At 41.2% G+C, this 16775-nt stretch overlaps 1 protein-coding gene across 1 annotated transcript; it reads right to left on the bottom strand.

The window, feature by feature from the left end:
• Positions 1–5515: 5515 nt before the first annotated feature.
• On the bottom strand, positions 5516–6887 carry LOC126278590 (V-type proton ATPase 116 kDa subunit a 1-like). Its single transcript, XM_049978802.1, has 3 exons — positions 6856–6887; positions 6570–6670; positions 5516–6485 (listed from the first exon to the last, which is right to left on the bottom strand). Exons 1-3 carry the CDS (start codon positions 6868–6870, stop codon positions 6242–6244), a joined length of 360 nt encoding a protein of 119 aa, XP_049834759.1. The 5' UTR covers positions 6871–6887; the 3' UTR covers positions 5516–6241.
• Positions 6888–16775: the final 9888 nt, after the last annotated feature.

Here is a 16775-nt window from a genome sequence, read left to right as displayed (position 1 = left end):
TACACATTCTTCAATGTATGATGGATGTCTACCAGTGTTTGCCCTCCAGCAGTTGAGAAAAGAACAACAGTATGTGATCCTGTTTGGACATATTTGGTAATAACACTGCCATAGTTCCAATTTCTACATTTACTACATGCACTTCAGAAAGGCACAAATGCCACACATTGCTTACATGTCAGTGCTTCTGTAATCACAATGGAGTCATGCTACATTGCTTTTACTCTGTGGCAACACCCTTCAATGGGAAGTTTTTGATTGTCCATTATATGAGTTTTGTCCGGAAAATATGTATAAAAGTTGAATAATGTCTTCATGTTACAGGTTGCAATCACCACCAGATGGGACTACTGCTGTACTCAATCCCATCAACACTCAGTTTGAGTCAGAGCAGTCTGCATGAAGGTGGGAGTGTGCAGCAGCTTGTGTTCTTATAGACCGTAGATTGACAGTCAGAATGATTGCTGATGAGCTGTCAATCCCTAAAACAATCATTCTCAAAAACTTGAAATGAAGAAATTATGTGCAAAAATTGTACTAAAGCTCTTGACGCCGGAAAAGAAAGCAAAGAGGGTTGAGTGCTGTGTGGATTCGTTGGACGCATAGGAATGAGGGGACTTTCTCAACCGAGTAAAGGTAAACTCTGTCCATCGGCCACCGTGTCATCATTTGCCAATGATGTCCATCACACCACTATCCTGCCTGTGTCAGTTTTCTTGTCCTCGAGTTCCTCAGTTGGCATCACAAGGGTGAATGTACACTTTCCCAGTCCTCTCACCCAGAAAAATCCCTGGCAGTACAGGGAATCTAAACCTGCGTCCTCGCCATGATAGGCAGCAGCAGTGAACACTAAGTTACAGAGGTAGTCAATAAGTGGATAGATGACTACTACTGGTACTAGATACCCTCTGCGCTGCACATAGAGGTGGCTTATGGAATAATTATGCAGTTACAGATCAAATTACTAGGGACATAGTACTGAAAGAAATTTTCAGCACAACATGAGTAAAAGAAGGAACTGGTTGATAAGCATACCCTGATGCATCAAGGAATCATCAATTTGTTATTGGTGGGATTTGAGTGATAGGAGGAAAAACTGTTGAGGGGGGAAATACAGTAAGCAGGTTCAAGTAGATGAAGGCTTGCATATGATAGACTAGCATAGAGAGCTGCATCAAACCAGTCTTTGGACTGAAGACCACGAAAACAAAAACAGTTGGCTGTGTGTAGGAATTTTCTGTGGTCAGGAAAGCAATGAGAAACAATTTTCTGATAAAGGAAAGTGCAAAAACTATACATTAATGTGGTGTAAAATGTTTCTTGAGCTGTTTATGAAGCCAGAGAAATCTTATATTAGTTCTTTTGGCATAAAAAAAATCTGTACAGGATGATTAATCGACCCCTACCCATGTGTTTTATGCAACCTGCAATGCCTACAAATGTCATGGGCAAGATTTTCAATTCTCTCACTACTAATCCTACATAAAAAATGAACAGGATCTTTTTTGTGGGAAATTTAATGTAGGCTTTTTTTTGGGGGGGGGGGATGCATTTTTCTTTTGTAACACAAAAAGATTCTGTTCATTGTTTTTTCAGGACTAACAGTGTGCATGTAGGGAGAAGAGAAGATGTTGAAGGTTCCATAAAACTTTATGGCAGGGGCAGCTGAACAACCCTGTGTATGATCAAGAAAATTCAACAACATTCTTAACACACCTCATGGTCAAACATGGCTGCTGATAGGAAACAGGAGGTTCATATTGGCTTTGTGTATCCCCATTATGTGACTGCAGTAAAGAAGAGGGTGTGGGATGTTCTCTGTCAACTTTTATACCCACATTGGTGAGCCAAAAGACATTAAAATATACAAGGCATGCCAGAATAGTAAGGTCTCATGAAAACATTTCTTCAGACCAAAATTTGTTTTTGAGAAATACTCTTTTTTTTTACACAACAGCCACCATTATTCAGACATTTGTCATAGCAGTAAGCCAACTTTTCTATGCCCTCTTCATACAAAGATACCACCAGTGAAGACATCCAATACTGTTCATATTTTCTTGCATCATCATTGGTGTTGAACTAAAAGTGGTAGTCAGAAGATGTGAGATCAAGACTGATTAACAGGTGGTCGAACTGTTCCCAACTCAATTGTTTAGTAAGGTTTTCAGTGCCACCAGCAGAAATGAAATGTGATGTCATGAAGCAACATACTGATTCAATTGAGAATTTCGCATCTTTTGTTTTGAATAGTGTGATGGAGTTCTAGTTCTATTGGTGTTTTTGCAGTATCATACTGCTTTCATGGTTTCAGCTCTGCGAAGGTAATGTGAATCAAGGACAAAGGTACTTTCTGAGTTACCTTAGTCAAGCTCCAACCCTTCTGTCCTGTACAGCTACTTGCTTTTATCTTGAGGTGGTTACTCTCAGGCCTGCTTGGGCTTGAAGCTGGTTCATTAGAAATTAAGCTGCTCCTAAAAAATTGTGTATATTGTGTAAAAAATATCTACATTTACAAAGAATTTGTCGTGTCAGAGGAGATAGAGATGTTAGTAATGGTCGAGATATGGAGTGACTAATGACAGTGCATTCAGCTGAACTGGTAACCAGTGCTTCATATACCAACATCGTCTCCCCCTATTAAAAAACAAATTTAGAGGCAGTCACATGAAAAAGCTTTTTCTCTCCTAAACACTTGAAAAGTGTGTGTATGTATTTTTTGTTTTAATGCACCCTGTATATGAAAAGAGCTGTCACCATACGTACACTGCTTACATGCTGTTGATTTGCACACAGATTTATGGTTGTTCCACTGGAAAGCTTACCAAGACATTTACAGCATAAAACCAATACCTGCTTGTATTTTAAAAATGTACACAGCTGAAAGGTAGTACTACATTTTTAAATGTGTAATTATAATATTCATGTAACTGATATTATTTAATGATAAGGCTTCTGGGATAAGCTATGAAGTAATCACTCCATGCTGTACAGAAAAACAAAGGAACCAACAAAATTAAGAAGAACATTAGTTTTTTTTAAAATTCATCTACCTTTTACAGAAAAGAACATTAAACTTCAACCATAAATGTTTCATAGGCATGTTACTACATTAACAAACAGTGCATTATAATTTGTGACCAGAGTGTCTGTGGGTTCGGTGTTCAGCAGGAGGCAAAACCTTGTCAGTGGTCTCGCTGTGAGACTCGAACGCCGACCTCGGGAAACGCGCGCCGACCTCGGGAAACGCGCGCCGACCTCGGGAAACGCGCGCCGACCTCGGGAAACGCGCGCCGACCTCGGGAAACGCGCGCCGACCTCGGGAAACGCGCGCCGACCTCGGGAAACGCGCGCCGACCTCGGGAAACGCGCGCCGACCTCGGGAAACGCGCGCCGACCTCGGGAAACGCGCGCCGACCTCGGGAAACGCGCGCCGACCTCGGGAAACGCGCGCCGACCTCGGGAAACGCGCGCCGACCTCGGGAAACGCGCGCCGACCTCGGGAAACGCGCGCCGACCTCGGGAAACGCGCGCCGACCTCGGGAAACGCGCGCCGACCTCGGGAAACGCGCGCCGACCTCGGGAAACGCGCGCCGACCTCGGGAAACGCGCGCCGACCTCGGGAAACGCGCGCCGACCTCGGGAAACGCGCGCCGACCTCGGGAAACGCGCGCCGACCTCGGGAAACGCGCGCCGACCTCGGGAAACGCGCGCCGACCTCGGGAAACGCGCGCCGACCTCGGGAAACGCGCGCCGACCTCGGGAAACGCGCGCCGACCTCGGGAAACGCGCGCCGACCTCGGGAAACGCGCGCCGACCTCGGGAAACGCGCGCCGACCTCGGGAAACGCGCGCCGACCTCGGGAAACGCGCGCCGACCTCGGGAAACGCGCGCCGACCTCGGGAAACGCGCGCCGACCTCGGGAAACGCGCGCCGACCTCGGGAAACGCGCGCCGACCTCGGGAAACGCGCGCCGACCTCGGGAAACGCGCGCCGACCTCGGGAAACGCGCGCCGACCTCGGGAAACGCGCGCCGACCTCGGGAAACGCGCGCCGACCTCGGGAAACGCGCGCCGACCTCGGGAAACGCGCGCCGACCTCGGGAAACGCGCGCCGACCTCGGGAAACGCGCGCCGACCTCGGGAAACGCGCGCCGACCTCGGGAAACGCGCGCCGACCTCGGGAAACGCGCGCCGACCTCGGGAAACGCGCGCCGACCTCGGGAAACGCGCGCCGACCTCGGGAAACGCGCGCCGACCTCGGGAAACGCGCGCCGACCTCGGGAAACGCGCGCCGACCTCGGGAAACGCGCGCCGACCTCGGGAAACGCGCGCCGACCTCGGGAAACGCGCGCCGACCTCAATATTACAGGTAATTCATTTACAGTAATCAACATGTACTGCACAATGAGAAGAGACTGTCAACCTCAGCACTTTGAAGTAGTGCACAGCCAGGATGACAGAGGTTGCATTGCTGTTTCTAATCCTCTGGTGCTTCAGCTGCATAATCCATAACTGCCTCGAATGAGAATGGCAGGAATGAATATACTGCAGCAGTATAGAACTTAATCGATCTCAACCCTGCACAGAAAATAACGAGGCACTATTATTTCTTATCATTCTCACCAAACTACAGAAGCCTGTAATGGACATTATGACGATGTCACCACCTTCACCAGTGAAAGTTCTTAGTAGCAATTGAGACAAGAGAAGGTGGCCAGTTATTAATTTGTTTTTCAAAAGTCATTTCATTGTTACTATCTAAAAGATGTCAACTTTGCAGACTATATGTATAATCAGAGCTTTGTCTTTTCCATTCAAAGTTTGTTTATAATGGTATCAAGGGACTCAGATCCACTGGGCATTTAGAGCAACCTGCTTTAAACAACATCAGCAGGCAGTAGGCACAGTATTTGACTGTCTGTTCTCCTCCTTATGTTGGCAGTATGCTTGTTTCTCACAAAAAAAATGCTTGAATGGGGGGTCAAAATCAATACAACCAGTACAAGCCTCATAGACTGCAGCACAGGATCTGTGCTTCATTTCTCTGGAAGGTGGCTGGATGTCAACTTTCCCTCCAATGACTTCACAGCACTCATTACACTGGCATCTTACTAGCATATAAATAAACTTGATGGAAGTACGCTGCAGCCTTACACCTGAAGGTGACTGGCATACTTCCTCAGTGCCAACACCATTTAGTGTAACACACATCTGTTCATCCTCTAATGTCACAGCATCAAAGGCATGTTTTTTAAAATGTTTTCATGACAGTTGCGTATCATGCACATGCACTACCCCCACAGACACAGTCAAAAATTGATAAACATTTTTACATTGCTTCACAGTCAATATAAATAGATTATTTTGTCTTTTTTTCAACCTCTAGATTGGCAGTGTCGAATATTTAAACATTTAATTTATAAATATAAAAGTCACATACACAGAAAATCTTGAGTGGAAAAAGAATGATACAAAGTGAAAAAAAATACAAATGAAAAATTTTACTCAGTGATTAACAAGTTGTGACAAAGGAAAAAATTTAGATTTAAAACCATTAATGGAATAAAAGTAATAAAGACATTGACAAAAATTTAGCGCCATTATTAGTTTCAAACCTACAACCTTACCCTATGTGTTATGCCATGTAACAAGCCAATATACTATTATATTTTAATTCTATTGAGTGTCACATAAAATTCCGATTTTTTCCATTGATTACTCCCAGAATAGGTCCCACAGGGGTGAGTGACTAACTTAACTTACATCATCATACAGATTGTTTCACTAACAGTCAATCTCACCTCTGAGGATCTCTCCTTTTAAGTGCTCATCTACTGCCGAATGCCCCTATTACACAATGATGGGACACCTATACTCTTTCTGCTCACTGTGCATGTCCACTAAATATGAAATTATACTGAAAGTAACGGTACTGACCAAATTCCACAATCTGTATTAAATACTTTAACAAAATTAAATACCTGGTTTGATTTAAGTTTGTTGAAATTAAACATGGAAAAGAATGAGTTAATGAGTAAATCAAAACAAGCAATATTATATCTAGGACAGCCACAGAAACCAGGATTTACAATTTATTACTTTCAGTGGCACCTCTATGAAATATAATTTTTCCTACTCTATATTTAAAATATATTGCCATAGTGCAATAAATTATTTGAAAAACAAGTAAAAGATAACCACATATACTTACAGGCATGCACCAGTGACAGTGCCCAAAGTCACAGATACAAGGCAGCGTGAGAGCCTAGCACGTACTCCATCGTGTGGATGCCCTGATGGATGAAGATTTCTCCCAGGTCGTGGTCTTCACTGCTCTGCAGCACGGGAGCCCCATCTTTACTGTCCTTAGTGTGCTGTCCCTGACATTGATCCCACCTCCGCATCCATGCCATTCTCTGCAGGTACGGGATGGCTTGAAAGTTGGGGAAAGTCAGAAGATTGTCTGTTAAATGAAAGAGCAAACTGACTCAACACAGTATCATCTCCTGCGAGATATTTACCCTCAAATGTGTCAAAACATTGCAGGGGGTACAGACTATTACTCACCAGTTGGTGGGCTTTGCGGTCATTATCGAAACATTGGGTTTTGCAAGAAGTATCCAAGGCACACACAGTAGGGCAAGAACAAAGAACCTCTGCAAGCCTTTCTGCAATACAGAAGAAAGACAAAATTATGCAATACTAAAAGTAATGGAAAAATGCGAAACTGGTGAAATTACTTTCCAGAATAAGTTGTTTCAAAACACACATTAAAACTATTTGAGGTAAGACTAATGATAATGTAGAGAGAAACCAAACATATTCAATGAAACATTTTTCCACTCTTGCTCACCTGTCCACTGTACATGAACTCATCACAACCTTTTGGAGGAATAATACCTTTGAACGTAAATATAGGTCGTGAAACCGTCCGTCTCCGTACGCAGGCGCTAACTACCCACTTGAGGGGGAGGGACTCCTTTTAGTCGCCTCTTACGACAGGCAGGAATACTTCGGGCCTATTCTAACCCCCGGACCTGCAGGGGGGAGTATTTATGTATGTATATTTAGATTTATTTCATACACAGGACAATGATTTTTCCTCTTACTATTAATAGAAGGTGGTCTAGCTATCCATACAGCAGAATCATCCTGCAATCAGCTTCAAACGCTGGTTCTCGAAATTGTCTCAATAGTGTTCTCCAGAAACAATGTCATCTTCCATTCATCGATTCCCATTTGAATTTCCAAAGCACATCTGTAATACTTGCATGTGTATTTGAACCTACGAATAACAAACCTAGAAGCCAGAGTGTGAATTGCCTCGATGTCTTGCTTTAATCCTACCTGGTGGGGATTCCAAACACTATCAGTACCAAAGAATGGGTCACAAATGAACAACATTTTCCTAAAATTATTCCAACAAACAAAAGTCGACTACTTGCCTTACACGGTTAACCCATTTCAAGACACTTAGCAGTGTTCCCTTAGACATTTACATGACCTGACTGTCAAGCAGGATACTAATAGTGCTGTATTCAAACTTTATGTATTTGTTATTGCTAATCATCTGCATTAACTGATTTTTTCACAACTAGAGCTAGCTGACATTCATCACATTAGCCAAAAATTCTGTCCAAGTCATATCATCCTACAGTCACCTAATGGCAACACCTTCCTGTAAACCATAGTATCATCACTAAACAGGCACAGACTGCTGCTGACCCTATCCCTTTATGTATATAAAGAAAAATAAAGGTCCTGTCACACTTACCTCAGCAAATGTGTAAATAACATAATGGGTTCTTGACTAAATTTAAATTCTAATCTGGAACTGATAAATTCAATGGCAGAAAGTGACAATCTGTGCCAGACAGCCTGGTTTTCCCACTTCCCGAGTGATCACCTTAAATGCTTCAGCTGTCTGAGCACACTTCACATCCAACCCTAATTCCTGACTTGTCACACACTACAGATTGGTCCCTCATTACTTGCTGCTTCACGTTGATTCCCACAAGAGTTCAGATAAGAGTGCATCTGCACCAAGTGTTCTTTTGGGGAGGGGGGTACAAAAGACGTGGGTATAAGAATTTGATTTTTATTTTTTGACGGAAAATAATTGTTTGGATTTCTCTTTGATTTTATATATGTTTGTTGAGTTTTGGATGACAGTCTTAATTTACTTTGATATAATTAACTACACAAGTAATTTTCACAGGTTCCATGAGTACTTGTTCAGCTACAACAACATATTGCAGGGACTGTTTGCTCTAGATGGCGGGTGATTGATCTGCAGTGAATATCCTGCTGAATTGGTTGGCCCAAATGGTTGTTATGGTATCACTTCCTGTTTGCCATATAATGTATGGTATTCACTCATGCTTCGTAAGGCGCATTACGTGTTTCACTGCATATATTTGGGCTTGTTACTCATTGAGTTGTGTTTCTCTCTTTGATATTACTCCACCAAAGCAAATATTTAAGAGAAACCTGAGGAAACCTCCCGTTTTCGGTATTTGCTGTCTTAAGGACGTACTGCCTGATCGTCGCATTGGTCGCTTTTCTCTCCCAAACGTGTACATTTATCGCCTGCTAACTTCTGTCGCGTGCTGCGGAATGCGGAGACACTACAAGCAACACAGTAGAACATAGTAGAAGCTACTAAGTTGATGCAATCGGAAAGTAGGAAGTAGCACAATTCAAGTTTCTGTTATCGATTATTCAATAATTGGCCGGGTTTGGTGCCTTCGTTCATGCAACTCTTAACGTCCTCGCTCATGTCCGAGGTCTGGCAGCCATGTTGCGAAAGAAAATGTGAAAAGTGTTAATATGTAGTAAAAACCTAAGAAATCCTCCCGTTTTCGTCATTTGCTATCTAATAGATGTAATGCCAGAGCGTCACATTGGTCGCGTTTCTCTCTCAAACGTGTAAATTTATTTTGTATATTGTAACAAATAAGCTCTGACATTAAGTCATGAGCGTCGTCTTCAGAATTAGACTAACTGTACTAAAACATTAGGTATATAGTACATTAATCAAATTAAAGTTTGTACTGACTCGAAAAGATGCAGTACTGACAAGTAACATATTAAAAAAGATTTAAGCCGGAAAGCCGACGTCATGAACACTTGTTAGATGGCGAGCCGCTAAGGGCTGCTCGTACTGTGAACAACGGATGCAACGATACTGAGGTGCCCACTTTAGAAAGTGTGGGCAAGTACACGTGGTGTTGCTACAAGCGCCTTCTAGTAGGCGCAGAAACAACTAGGCTACTGTACATTCAAAATTAGACACATGAAATTGTGATAGAGCTGATTCAGGCGTAAAGTAAGAATTAATAATAGGATGTAGTTACATATTTATCTACTTTAAATAGGTATACATTTTTAACGTAAAAACGGTAGTTATGACATACAAGAAAACAGCAAAGATGTGACAGGAAAAAAACATTTCGGTAAACTGCATGAGGAAGTCTGACTAAAAGATCAAGCAATCGCTTTAAACAGTCAAAAAAGTTTTTATTTCGCTGCTGCAGCTGTTCGTTGAGAATGAAGCCATCATAACGAGTGAGATGTTTGAAAATCTCCAATTCCTGTAAGTCATCTAACCTACGGCCCTCCTTTTCCGTATGCAGAATATTGTAATCGCCTATGGCTTTAGGCACGTGTCAAGTAATTAAGGGATGATCGGCAAAGGATGAATTTAGGGGCTTGGTGCCGTTCTTTCTCAAAAGATGTTCTTTATATCTGATGGTGAAAGGACGCAGGGGTTGCCCTATACAATAGGAGGAGCAGGTATTGCAGATCTTATAAAGGCCAGAACTTTCTGTAGGGGAGCGAATGGATCTCAAATGATGTTATGAAGTATCTCTTTGGATTATTATTAGCAGAGAAGGCAACATTGCAGTTGTATTTGTTGAGAAGCATGCGCTGAATGATTGGGAGTGGGTCCTATGTAAGAGATAGAAAAACGTGCTTTTGGGTTAGTTTCAGTGCATGAGGTGTTGAGTGTGGTAGTTCTTACAGTTTTCTTTTTTAGGATATCGTCCACTGTGTTAGGCGTGTATTCATTATTGACAGCTATGGTATTAAGTAAATTAATCTACTCATTAAACTTTTCTGTTGAAGATGGTATGGAGGTGGCTCGGTGGACGGGAGAGTGAAAAAAGGCCATTTTTTGAGACTGTGGATGAAAAGAGGAAGAATATTGAAAGTGAATATTGAAAGTGATACTGTCTTCTATTGTAAGCGTCAAGTCTAAATAATTTAATTGGCGGTTATCGCTTTCGAGTTCAATAGTGAAAGAAATTTTTTCATGGAGGTAGTAAATATATGAGGTAGTAAATATATGATCATTTCTATCGGCGGGTCTGTTATATGTGACTAGAATATCATCAACGTATCTTGTGTAACCTCCCCCCATGAACCATGGACCTTGCCGTTGGAGGGGAGGCTTGCGTGCCTCAGCGATACAGATAGCCGTACCGTAGGTGCAACCACAACTGAGGGGTATCTATTGAGAGGCCAGACAAACGTGTGGTTCCTGAAGAGGGGCAGCAGCCTTTTCAATAGATGCAAGTGCAACAGTCTGGATGATGGACTGACCTGGCCTTGTAACAATAACCAAAACAGCCTTGCTGTGCTGGTACTGTGAACGACTGAAAGCAAGGGGAAACTATGGTCATAATTTTTCCCGAGGGCATGCAGCTTTAGTGTATTATTAAATGATCGCGTCCTCTTTGGTAAAATATTGCGGAGGTAAAATAGTCCCCCATTCGGATCTCCAGGCGGGGACTACTCAAGAGGATGTCGTTATCAGGAGAAAGAAAACAGGCGTTCTACGGATTAAAGCGTGGAATGTCAGATCACTCAATCGGGCGGGTAGGTTAGAAAATTTAAAAAGGGAAATGGATAGGTTCAAGTTAGATATAGTGGGAATTGGTGAAGTTCGGTGTCAGGAGGAACAAGGCTTCTGGTCACGTGACTACAGGGTTATAAACAAAATCAAATAGGGGTAATGCAGGAGTAGGTTTAATAATGAATAGGAAAATAGGAATGCGGGTAAGCTACTACAAACAGCATAGTGAACGTATTATTGTGGCCAAGATAGATATGAAGCCAAGACCTATTACAGTAGTACAAGTTTATATGCCAACTAGCTCTGCAGATGAAGAAATTGAAGAAATGTATGATGAAATAAAAGACATTCAGATAGTGAAGGGTGACGAAAATTTAATAGTCATGGGTGACTGGAATTCAGTAGTAGGAAAAGGGAGAGAAGGGAACGTAGTAGGTGAATATGGATTGGGTGGAGAGAAATTAAAGAGGAAGCCGCGTGGTAGAATTTTGCACAGAGCACAACTTAATCATAGCTAACACTTGGTTTAACAATCATGGAAGAAGGTTGTATACATGGAAGAACCCTGGAGATACTAAAAGGTATCAGATTATATAGTGGTAAGACAGATTTAGGAACCAGGTTTTAAATTGTAAGACACTTCCAGGGTCAGATGTAGACTGACCACAATCTATTGGTTATGACCTGTAGGTTAAAACTGAAGAAACTGCAAAAAGGTAGGAATTTAAGGAGATGGGACCTGGATAAACAAAGAACATGATGTTGTACAGAGTTTCAGGGAGAGCATAAGGGAACAACTGACAGGAATGTGTGAAAGAAATACAGTAGAAGAAAAACAGGTAGCTCTGAGGGATGAAGTAGTGAAGGCAGCAGAGGATAAAGTAGGTAAAAAGAAGATGGCTGCTAGAAATCCTTGGGTAACAGAAGAAATATTGAATTTAATTGATGAAAGGAGAAAATATAAAAATGCAATAAATGAAGCAGGCAAAAAGGAATACAAACTTCTCAAAAATGAGATCGACAGGAACTGCAAAATGGCTAAGCATGGATGGCTGGAGGACAAATGTAAGGATGTAGAGGCTTATCTCACTAGTGGCTACATAGATACTGCCTACAGGAAAATTAAAGAGACCTTTGGAGATAAGAGAACCACTTGTATGAACATCATGAGCTCAGATGGAAGCCCAGTTCTAAGCAAAGAAGGGAAAGCAGAAAGGTGGAATGAGTATATAGAGGGGTCTATACAAGGGCGATGTACTTGAGGACAATATTATGGAAATGGAGGAGGATGTGGATGTGGATGAGATGGTAGATGCGATACTGCGTGAAGAGTTTGACAGAGCATTGGAAGACCTGACTCGAAACAAATCCCCAAGCGTAGACAACATTCCATTGAAACTACTAACGGCCTTGGGAGAGCCAGTCCAGACGAAACTCTACCATCTGGTGAGCAAGATGTATGAAACAGGCGAAATACCCTCAGACTTCAAGAAGAACATCGTAATTCCAATCCCAAAGAAAGCAGGTGTTGACAGATGTGAAAATTACTGGACTATCAGTTTAATAAGTCACAGCTGCAAAATATTAACACGAATTCTTTACAGACGAATGGAAAAACTAGTAGAAGCCGACCTCAGGGAAGATCAGTTTGGATTCCATAGAAGTACTGGAACACGTGAGGCAATACTGACCTTACAACTTATCTTAGAAGAAAGATTAAGGAAAGGCAAACATAGGTTTCTAGCATTTGTAGATCTAGAGAAAGCTTTTGACAATGTAGATGGGAATAATCTCTTTCAAATTCTAAAGGTGGCTGAGGTAAAATACGTACAAGGAGCGAAAGGCTATTTACAATTTCTACAGAAACCAGATGGCAGTTATAAGAGTCGAGGGACATGAAACAGAAGCAGTGGTTGGGAAGAGAGAGAGACACAGGGTTGTAACCTGTCCCCGATGTTATTCAATCTGTATATTGAGCAAGCAGTAAAGGAAATAAAAGAAAAATTCGGAGTAGGTATTAAAATCCAGAGAGAAGAAATAAAAAGTTAGAGGTTCACCGATGACATTGTAATCCTCTCAGACAGCAAATGACATGGAAGAGCAGTTGAACGGAATGGACAGTGTCTTGAAAGGAGGTATAAGATGAACATCAACAAAAGCAAAACGAGGATAATGGAATGTAGTCAAATTAAGTCGGGTGATGCCAAGGGAATTAGATTAGGAAATGAGACACTTAAAGTAGTGAAGGAGTTTTGCTATTTGGGGAGCAAACTAACTGATGATGGTCGAAGTAGAGAGGATATAAAATTTAGACTGGCAATGACAAGGAAAGCGTTTCTCAAGAAGAGAAATTTGTTAACATCGAATATAGATTTAAGTGTCAGGAAGTCGTTTATGAAAGTATTTGTTTGGAGTGTAGCCATGTATGGAAGTGAAACATGGACAATAAATAGTATGGACAAGAAGAGAATAGAAGCTTTCGAAATGTGGTGCTACAGAAAAGTGCTGAAGATTAGATGGGTAGATCACATAACTAACGAGGAGGTATTGAATAGGATTAGAGAGAAGCGAAGTTTGTGGCACAACTTGACGAGAAGAAGGGATCGGTTGGTAGGACATGTTCTGAGGCATCAAGGGATCACCAATTTAGTACTGGAGGGCAGGGTGGAGGGATAAAGTAGTGGAGGGAGACCGAGAGATGAATACACTAAGCAGATTCAGAAGGATGTAGGTTGCAGTAGGTACTGGGAGATGAAGAGGCTTGCACAGGATAGAGTGGCATGGAGAGCTTCATCAAACCAGTCTTAGGACTGAAGACCACAACAACAACTTGTTTAAGAAAAGATACCTAGTGAAGAGACTTTTCAGTCCTGAGACTGATTTGATGCAGCTTTCCATGCTACTCTATCCTGTGCAAGCTGCTTCATCTCCCAGTACCTACTGCAACCTACATCCTCCTGAATCTGCTTAGTGTATTGATCTCTTTGTCTCCCTCTACGATTTTTACCCTCTATGCTGCTGAGACACGGTTAAACAGCTTCGTTTCCAAGAAATTGGCAAATATGTCGGCGAGGTTGCGGACTAAAGTGTTGCCCATAGCGAACCCATCAGACCGCTGGCACAGTTGTCCGTTGAATTCAATGTAGTTGTACTTGACAACGACATTAATGAGATCCATAAAATCAGTAACCTGTTTATCTGATAGATCTTTTTTAAATTGAATTTAGTTTTCTTCCACAATGATGAGCGTCTTACGTACCGGGTCTTTGGTATAAAGATTTTTAATATCTAAGGAAAAAAGCTTGATGTCTGAACTGCATACTAAGTTTTTAATATTTTGGACCAAAACGTGATTGTTAGGAACGGAATAATTATTTTCGAAAACATGGATTTTTCAAAGTTTCGTGAAGAAACCGGGCCAAATCGTGATATGCGCCATTCATATTAGTGGAGATTGGACGTATTGGATGATTAGGTTTATGAATTTCGAATTGTGACCGAAGCTTAGGGTGCTGAGGGTTCATATTGATGAGTAGATTCTATTTTAAAGGTTTTATAAGAATTTTGCATTGTTAATGGCTGACCTTACTTTCTGTAATTTACACGGATCATCATGCAGCTCCGATATGTTGTTCTTACTGAAGAAAGTTTCAGCTTTAGAAATATATTCAGAAATATAAGCAATGAATAGACAACAACCTTTATCGGATTTAGTTATTAAAGCATTTGCTGTTTTAAGTTTATTATTAACGGAAGTTACTAAAATTCTGTCTTGATGCATAGCATTAGACAAAGTAGTTGCATTTTTCTCTAGCATGCGGGTTACATCATTCACAATTGTGAATTGAGAAGCATTATCTATCTTATTATAATCGAGACCGATTTTTAAATCAACAAGCATATTTTCTCACATTTCTGTCTGACAGGTTAGATCAGACATTGTATTTTAGTCCTCTTCCTAACAGGACTTTTTCATTCTCAGTAGAGACAATGTTGGTTTTATTTACAATTCGTACATGAAAGACGTTACTGCTTTTTTGAAATGTATTCTGAGGGAATTTTCATTAGAAAGCAGACAAAAAAGACTGCTGAACTTCATCCCGTGTTTCTGCATTCTACCTATATTACAAATCTCTAGATGTTCGTTAATTTGAGTCCACATGTCAATATTAAAATTATAGTTAACACGATAAGTGTTTTTAATATTTAAGTACAAATGGTATGCTTCTTTAAGACGGTCTTCAGCGTTAAGCTCTTTCAGCCTATTAGAAATATTCTTAATGATACGTCTAAAGGACTGGATTTTTCATACATACAGAAAAATTGATGTAGGCTTTTGTATGTCGGGACAAGCCCCATTTTTTCACACTGCTTGTTAAAATAGCCATGCTAATATTTAAAATTTTCTTTCTTAATTCGTCGTATTTAGAAGCAGCGTTAAAGACCTGTGCAGGTAAGAAATATAAAACTTTGAACACAACTGTTAAGGTTCAGTGACCGTGTCAGAATTATATTTTCTGAAATAAACCCTCGGTCACAAATATTAAGTCAAAATTGACCTGGTTTCGATGCTACTATGAGCGTCGCCAGCAGAATTAGATTAACTGTACTAAAACATTAGGTGTACTGTACACAAATCAGATTAAAGTTTGCACTAAATCGAATTGATACAGTACTTACATGTCACACAATAAAAAAGATCTAAGCCGGAAAGCCGACTTCATAAACACTTGTGAGATGGGGAGCCGCTAAGGGCTGCTCGTACTGTGAACAACGGATGCAACGATACTGAGGTGCCCACTATAGAAAGTGTGGGCAAGTAAACATGGTATTGCTACGAGCGCCATCTAGTAGGCGCAGAAACAACTAGGCTACTGTACATTCAAAATTAGACACATGAAATTATGATAGAGCTGATTCAGGCGTAAAGTAAGAATTAATAATAGGATGTAGTTACATATTTATCTACTTTAAATAGGTATACATTTTTAACGTAAAAACGGTAGTTATGACATACAAGAAAACAGCAAAGATGTGACAGGAAAAAAACATTTCGGTAAACTGCATGAGGAAGTCTGACTCAAAGATCAAGCAATCGCTTTAAACAGTCAAAAAAGTTTTTATTTCGCAGCTGCAGCTGTTCGTTGAGAATGAGGCCATCATAACGATTGAGATGTTTGAAAATCTCCAATTCCTATAAGACATCTAACCTACGGCCCTCCTTTTCCGTATGCAGAATATTGTTATCGCCTATGGCTTTAGGCACGTGTCAAGTAATTAAGGGATGATCGGCAAAGGATGAATTTAGGGGCTTGGTGCCGTTCTTTCTCAAAAGATGTTCTTTATATCTGATGGTGAAAGGACGCAGGGGTTGCCCTATACAATAGGAGGAGCAGGTATTGCAGATCTTATAAAGGCCAGAACTTTCTGTAGGGGAGCGAATGGATCTCAAATGATGTTATGAAGTATCTCTTTGGATTATTATTAGCAGAGAAGGCAACATTGCAGTTGTATTTGTTGAGAAGCATGCGCTGAATGATTGGGAGTGGGTCCTATGTAAGAGATAGAAAAACGTGCTTTTGGGTTAGTTTCAGTGCATGAGGTGTTGAGTGTGGTAGTTCTTACAGTTTTCTTTTTTAGGATATCGTCCACTGTGTTAGGCGTGTATTCATTATTGACAGCTATGGTATTAAGTAAATTAATCTCCTCATTCAACTTTTCGGTTGAAATTGGTATGGAGGAGGCTCGGTGGACGGAAGAGTGAAAAAAGGCCATTTTTTGAGACTGCTAAACTATGTCGTGTGCTGCGGAACGTAACGACACTATAAGCAACACAGAAGAAGCTTCTAGGTTGATGTAATTGGCCAGTAAGAAGCAGTACTATTCAAGTTTTAGTTATAGATTATTGACTTATT

This window comes from Schistocerca gregaria, chromosome 6, assembly GCF_023897955.1.
Source record: "Schistocerca gregaria isolate iqSchGreg1 chromosome 6, iqSchGreg1.2, whole genome shotgun sequence".
Lineage (NCBI taxonomy): Eukaryota > Metazoa > Arthropoda > Insecta > Orthoptera > Acrididae > Schistocerca > Schistocerca gregaria.
This window is presented reverse-complemented; position numbering and strand designations above follow the sequence as displayed.